The 7,243-nt window shown below is 35.7% G+C and overlaps 3 protein-coding genes across 4 annotated transcripts in view; 1 reads left to right on the forward strand and 2 right to left on the reverse strand.

Annotated features, from left to right (window-relative positions):
* LOC113202134 (uncharacterized) lies at positions 1–1,159 on the reverse strand. Its single transcript, XM_026416224.2, has 5 exons — positions 1,010–1,159; positions 771–911; positions 536–669; positions 357–459; positions 1–281 (listed from the first exon to the last, which is right to left on the reverse strand). Exons 1-5 carry the CDS (start codon positions 1,067–1,069, stop codon positions 54–56), a joined length of 666 nt encoding a protein of 221 aa, XP_026272009.1. The 5' UTR covers positions 1,070–1,159; the 3' UTR covers positions 1–53.
* A 51-nt stretch (positions 1,160–1,210) lies between these two features.
* Positions 1,211–7,243, forward strand: part of LOC113202135 (transmembrane protein 14C) — a 15,578-nt gene continuing 9,545 nt past the window's right edge. The window contains exons 1-3 of one of the 2 annotated variants that reach the window (XM_026416226.2): positions 1,211–1,431; positions 2,046–2,235; positions 2,319–2,527. In XM_026416226.2, the coding sequence (XP_026272011.1) occupies positions 1,356–1,431; positions 2,046–2,235; positions 2,319–2,397 (345 nt within the window). In that variant the 5' untranslated portion in view covers positions 1,211–1,355 and the 3' untranslated portion in view covers positions 2,398–2,527. Of the gene's footprint in view, positions 1,432–2,045; positions 2,236–2,318; positions 2,528–7,243 lie in introns of those variants that run through there. The other variant, XM_026416225.2, reaches the window with a different exon arrangement.
* On the reverse strand, positions 2,704–7,242 carry LOC127749686 (uncharacterized). The gene is made up of 3 exons (XM_052268862.1): positions 7,100–7,242; positions 5,338–6,449; positions 2,704–4,695 (listed from the first exon to the last, which is right to left on the reverse strand). The coding sequence occupies exons 1-3, from the start codon at positions 7,240–7,242 to the stop codon at positions 4,535–4,537; spliced, it is 1,416 nt and encodes a 471-aa protein (XP_052124822.1). The 3' UTR covers positions 2,704–4,534.

Below are 7,243 nucleotides of genomic sequence, written 5' to 3' on the forward strand. Positions count from 1 at the left end.
CTGATTTTAAAGATTTATTGAAATGCGCACTAACAAAAGAAATGTAACATAATTTATCTAATTCTATGCTTTTCCTTCAGCTCCTTTTGCTTAGCAAATTGCGAAGGGCCACCAAGTTCTTCAAGTTCCTGTTGCAAGGCATTCATTTCTCGGTCTGGGATGTATCTTGACTTTATTTCTTCCTCTGTATTCTCAACAATCGAGCACGTAACACCAGTAGGGATAGCAGCTTGAATTACTTCTATAACTGTGCCAAGTTTAGAGGCAGGAAGATCAGAGACCTACAAAGGAAAAAGATTATAATTTTGTAACACATCTTAATTACACTGTAATACTGACTCCTGAAAATTACCAACCTGAATCACTCTTTCATATTCTTTTAAATTGAATTCCGTCATTGCCTTTGATGTATTTGGCTCAAATCTTTGAATTTTGAATGATTCAGCTCTCCGTGCAAACCTGAAAACAAGAAAGGTCAATAAAGATAAGGTAAAGAAAGCTGTTGGGTTTCAAGTAAAATTCAACAGGAACTTACGAATCAGCAACAGTTACTCCCATATGAATAAAATATTTATGGAGAATTTGTTGAAGTCTCTCAAGTACAGCATAGTCATACCCCTTAAGCTTGAAATTAAGTATATCATGTTTAGGAATCTTAGGTTTCAGAATCTGTAATTGAACAAGTAAGATAATAACAGCACATGTGTCAGAGTATAAACATTAGGCAAATATATGTTGTTGACCACAATCCATTCACTAAAAATACGTACATCAAGGTAGTCAGGTTCATAAAGTGATTGCCTTCCAGGACGCTGAATTTTAGGAACAAAATCTACGACAGGCTCTTCTGGTGGTGGTGCTTCTGTAGAGTAAGCTGGACTAGGATTAGTTGTAGGGTAGTATAAAATTCTCTGTAACATTTGAATGAGAATAACATTTGGTAATAAAATACAGAGGTTATAAAGTGGGTACCACAAAGAGTTGAAGATCATATCAGCCGCTCACTTACCAATGATGGCAAACATTTCAGACGCGGATTTAAAGAACATATAGACTTCATAACGCTCATGACAATATATTCTCTTTACGCCAAAGCGTAGTTGACAATAACCTAAATAAATGTATCTAGTTTTTTAGTTTGTAGTTTTTTTCTTTCTTGACCTCGAATTTTCTCATCAAGCACAAGCACAGCACAGATCCACCGATCCTCCCTGGAAACCCCTGGCATCACTCAACCACCACCATTGTTTGATCGTCACGGCCCAAACCGGTTTATTCGCGAGCCCAACGATTTCCTAGTTTATTCTGACATTCCCTACTTTAGAACAGCAGTTGTACGTTTATTTTCCCCCATCATGGGTATGGATCTTATTGGTTTCGCATATGCTGCTGCTGTTGCCGCTGGAGGCATCGCTGGTTACGCCAAAGCAGGTTAGTGTCGCCATCTGTATGCCTACGTTATGGAATTTCCTAGTTTTCTTCGAGGGCAAGTATTTTCCCGGATAAGTGATAGTTTGCAACACTTTGTAATTCTTATTCTGAACGAGTATTTCGTGGGCAATTTTTATTAACTTAGTGTTAGCCACCAGCTCAGTTGGTGCCAACTATGATGACTGTCCAATGTTTTCTCCAGTCATCACTGCCAAAGGAATAGTGTATCTGGATTTCTTTAATTTTTACTAATTTGTGATTGCACATGGAGATCATATCCAGTTTGGTGAAGTTTTCAATGGATGAGGAAGGACATTTGTTGATAATCACACCACACCTCACCTAAAGATTGGTCTAGTTATTATTTTATACCATGGTTCTAAAGCCAAAGTTTTCTAGTAACTGCCAATAATCACCTTTAAATTGATTTTGAAAATTACGTCTTCATCTTAATTATCAGTGAGATCATATTTTGGGAAATAAAGTAAAGCCTTACTGAAGACAAGTGTTATAGAGCCCTGTAACAGATAGAAGGTAAGATAGCTAGCATTTTTTAAACAAGTGTTCTTTTCTAAAAATATGTCTGTTGTTAATTGATTCGTTTTTATGTTTAGGGAGTATTCCATCATTGGGAGCTGGCCTCTTGTTTGGTGGCGTTCTCTCTTATGGTGCTTTTCAAGCCAGCCAATCTCCAAGCAGTCATGCTGTGATGCTTGGAACCAGCGCGCTCCTCACAGGCATGATGGGCATGCGCTTCTACAACTCTGGGAAGTTCATGCCAGCAGGTTTCGTTACTATCCTGAGGTATGTTTTCAGTCCCCCTTTTCCGTTTTCTCATGTCAGTTAATTCACCAAAGCTCTGTCCTTATTTCTTTTTCTCTTTTCAGTGCCGCAATGTTACTTCGGTACTCTGCCCGAACATTAGGTCTTATGGAGAGTAACCCACCCCGCCCTTCAATTCAGTAATGTGGTTTATTGCTTCGAGCGCACGCTCAGGAATGCATGTGTAGACTTAGGAGTCTTTATTTTTTTCTTACTTGCTATTGTAATTGGTATTTGTTTTGAAGTGACTATGATAAAGTTTTTAAATTGTTAAGTGTAATAATTTTTCCTCTTTCTTCTCCCTGTTGATTATTTTTTTTCTAAGTGGGGATTTTTAATGCAGTACTGTATACTGTTTTCAATCTTAAGTCCACCAAAATGGTCTCTATACCACAATGATTTTGTAGAAATAATGTATGCCAAAGATCAGAGGCAATCGTGACATGGCTCTTGGATATCACAACATTTCATTTATTCCAATCAACATCTTACTGACATATGTTACAAACATTCTTAGAATACACTAACAATTGCAACTAGTTTGAATTTGTAATCTTCTCTCTTTTTTAAAACTAAAATTTTATCACTTATGAGTTGTGATTGGAACACACATGAATCATATTTATTTACAGTGTTATTCATAGGTGACCCTCATTTACATTTCATATGCAAATAATGGATGAAAGTTTTTATGGAATCTATCAAAACTTCATCTAATTGTTCACTAAATCAGTTTCTTGGCACAGTTTATTGTTCCATACTGTATCAGGCTTTTTCAGGATGACTAAAGTAGACTCAAATGTCTGAATAACAGTGAGGAGAGATTACAATTTCTTGTAGGTACATAATGGCTTCATGCTTAATACAGATCACATACTACCAAAGTTTGAAAGGTTTATATAAATACCTTATCTACACAGTATAAAGTAACACTAAGTTTCTTTAAAAATCTGCCAAATTGTACTCTCCTTTGTTTTAAATACTACTTTGCTCTAAAAAAATTATGGAGGAATGTATGGAGGGAACAGGAACACTCATCATTGGTTTTTCCAACAGGCATACAAGAAACTTGTATGTCAGGTGGAAAAATATTCATTTGTCAAGGATATGAAGATGTCTCCTTGACAGGGACAGGTTTAATCTTGATTTGATTTGGATTCGTTGAATAATAATAATAAATAAATGTTCTCTGAATGTAGACCAGTACTCATGTGCACAGTCTATTTTCAAAAGGGTTAGTGAATTTTGATGGAAGCCTATATTCAGTTAGCACCTTTGAAGCTTAGCAGTACATCTGGAAAATGATAATCTATTTACAAAAGTACTCTGGTTTGTCCCCAAGTAGTGACCTCTAAGGCTCTGCCAACTGTTTATGGTTTTGTTAGTTGGAATGGAATGTGGTTTTGTTAATGATGCTGGTGTCATCTCTTACATATATTTATATACAAATGTACAAAGTTTCTGGTAACAAAAGTGCATCTCTGTCCTCTGAGTCAGAGAAATTTTTCAATACTTTTTCATCACATTTCTTGGATTACTTATATGGAGGAACACAATGATGCTTCATTTGTGTAATATCGTAATTCATTACATCATTTTCATCTAATGGTTTTACTCAGATATTTTGAACCCTGTACTATCACATATTTTAAGTTTATGGACAATTTTCAGCAACTGATTTTATGTATTAATCTATCAGAATTACTGTTCCTAGATCCAATGGGATTTGATTGATTAACAATTTATGTAACTGCACAGCAGTTTTCACAATCAAGCTATATAAAATGGTAAAATTACCATGAAATTTTTTACAAGTTGTAGCTCAAACTCGTAGTTTGACTTACTTCTGTCAAAGCTTCAAAGCAATAAGAATGAAGTCTTTTTGTATCATATTTCGTTTCTTATGCTTAAACCTAAATTTTAACACTTGTTTTTGACAACTTATTTACACACAATAGACACTCAAGCTTAGGCGATGCCTTCAGTGATCATGAGGCATAGTTTGTGTGTGCTATTTTCCCCCCTCAAAATACAACAACATAAAAACATTGCTTCCAAACCAGACGAGTGTGAGACAACGGAAAGTCTTAGGCTCATACCAATTACCATAGCTAGGCCACAGCTATAATTGGCATTATTGGTTGCTGTAAAATTTGAGTGGCAGTGTATTCAGGAATTTGTCTAGAGTGCCCTACTCTGATCACAGTTCGGGAATTACCACCTGGCAAGCAGATGAGCATTTTTGTTTTCATTTTCCATTCTCAGGGAAACTAACAGGCAGTCACCTTGAAGTTGGGCATACTTCTCGTTGGGAGGCACAGCAACTCTTGCGCATTGATTGATAATTACAGTATTGAAAACCGTAGCGCTCCAAGAACTCCCGGCATGTTAGACCGCCACTTATTGAGCGAGCTACATCAACACACTCTTCAGTGTCTGCCACTGTAAAAAAAACAACATAAAATGTAAGTGTAATGGCTTAAGTTTTGACTATTTACTGCTGTTAAATATAATTTTTTACCATAAAAATCAAAATGCAGATCCCATGCTTTATCTAAATACTTATACAAGGTTTACCTGAACCAGTGCCATGCATGCTAACATGTTAAGGCCATCACCAAAATAAAATTTATGACAAGCCTCATGCAATTGCAAGATTTCTTTTCTAAAATACAATCTTAGACTTAAGTCCAAACTTTTTGATGTCTGTTGTCTGTTAAGGATGGTATAGGAGTTTTAGGTCTAAGAGCGGTCTTTTGAAATGAATCAAAAGTAAAAGATTACAGCCTGTAGAAATGCAGTTTCAAATGGGGAAGTCAAGGTAGAGTGTGTGAGATCTCTGAGAAGGTATTGAAATTGATGTGTAAAGTACCCCTCTTGTATTACATAACAAGCAGAGAAAGATGAAAGATCCGTTTTTAATGCATTAGTTTAGAGTTAAGTTAATTAAATTGAGAAGGTTTTTTCACTTATATCTGAAATATATTATGAAAGAAAGAAAGCAATAGATAAGCATCTGCAAATTGAGCTTACATACATCTGAAGAGGACCTTGTATTTATTGCTTTTAATCTCTGCAACTTACCAGTTTTTGTACTGCTGTCTAGGTATAGTGGTGCAGATGGAGATTGAGGATTGAGGGAATTTGGATTGGAGGATTCTGGAGATTGGCTTCCAGCAGGAACGTGGTTTTCATAGTTGCTCGTGCCACTTGATTGGTAGTATGGTCTAGTAGTTGTCGAAGTCTTGTAATAAAGTTCATATGCTGCATATGGATTTTCAGTTGTGGATTGTGTTTGGTGAGAGTCATGGTTATCAGTTGTTGAAGTATAGTAATTATTTCCCCGTGCCTCATAATTTTGTCTTGCTTGTCCAAAAACACTGAAATCATATGGGTTTCTTGTTGTATGCGGATCAGGAGTACTTGAAGTCCTGTAGTACTCTTCATATGTGTTTGATTTTACAGTTGATGTACGATAGTATTCAGCATAAGAATTTGGCCCCTCAGTTGAGGAAGTTCTATAGTAATCCTCAAATATATTTTGTGAAGGTGGAGTTGTCCTATAATAGTCGTATAAGTTCTGTTTAGTAGTTGACGTCTTATAATATTCATCATAGAGATTATTTTTAGAAGTAGATGTTCTGTAGTACTCATCATATGCATTCTGTTTTATTGTTGATGATTTGTAATAATCCTCATACAAATTTGGTTTTATTGTGGTATCTTGTTCATTGCCCACAGATTTTATTTGAGGAGATGGCGAATCAGATGCAGTTGATTTTCCAAAGTCACTAAAGTCATATGGACTTTTAGTTGTTCTAAAGGTGTGGAAGTAAGTTGAACGTGTGGTTGTTGTTGGAGTGATTTCATTATTCTGATAATGCTCACTTCCGTTATTTACAATATTATGAAGATTTAAATGACTATTTCTTTGGAGGTTCGCGGTGGCTGGATCATTTACTGGCCAACTAATTAAAGTTGATTTGTGCTTATCGTCTTGTGAGAGAGAACTCTTATAATAATTTACATCATCATGCCCCAATATTTTCCCTGATTCATAGTTAGGATCCTTGTTGTGCTGTGTTGTGTCATGTGATGTTGAGTAGGAGTAAGTAATGAAGGATTTTGTTGTGTCAGGGTTTGGTGTTGTCGTAATGTCATTCAGTCTGTCATTCCAGAACTCGGCCCAGTCAGACCTGCAGTTTTCCAAAATTAGTACATATGTGTTAGCTTTGTTCTTTCTCTACAGTTTCTTTTGTAATGCATATTATTTGTTTGCTACTTTTGGGGCACCAGATCATATCAACCATGCAATAAGTATGTATACTGTTAAACAAAAGACAAGACCAAAAGCTACAAAATCTATGTGATATTTTTCCGTGTAATCGGAGAGTAATAATAAAGATAGATAGTTTTAAAAAGTTGATAATGGAAACAATATTTTAGTAAGTTAAATCACCCTGTTTTTGGGGGATGTATTTGATTGCAGGAACCTGTTTTCTCTTGGTCAAGCCTTCTGCTATCAAATTTAATTTACTGATGATTATTTGTAAATCCAGTAGTCCTCTGCCACATTCCTACACCACAGCACTCATGTCCCAGTAATGCAAAACAAAATGCAATGTTGTTTTTTTCATTCTCCTTGTGCCATTTTGTACATTATTAGATTATATTCTTCATTGTCACCTTGTCAATCATTAGCTGGCAAGTTTTAAAACTCATCATGCATAATTTTATCTTATATACAGTTCATGCTGCTCTATGATTTCTATGCAGTAATGTGGATAATTGCTCAGAACAACTTATTTTTTCTGTCAAATTCTATTGAGAATCAGTCATGCCTTACCTTTGCGTTGTGATGTTATAAGTATAATAGGGTCTTGGTTGGGTGGCAGATCCATCATCATCGATTCTTCTTAGAAAAGCAGGTGCATTTTGAGAATAGTCAGGAATTATGTTCTCATGCTCCACCACACATTTACCGTTCATA

This window comes from Frankliniella occidentalis, unplaced genomic scaffold (genome assembly GCF_000697945.3).
Source record: "Frankliniella occidentalis isolate FOCC.00 unplaced genomic scaffold, Focc_3.1 Scaffold4, whole genome shotgun sequence".
In the NCBI taxonomy this organism is placed as follows: Eukaryota; Metazoa; Arthropoda; class Insecta; order Thysanoptera; family Thripidae; genus Frankliniella; species Frankliniella occidentalis.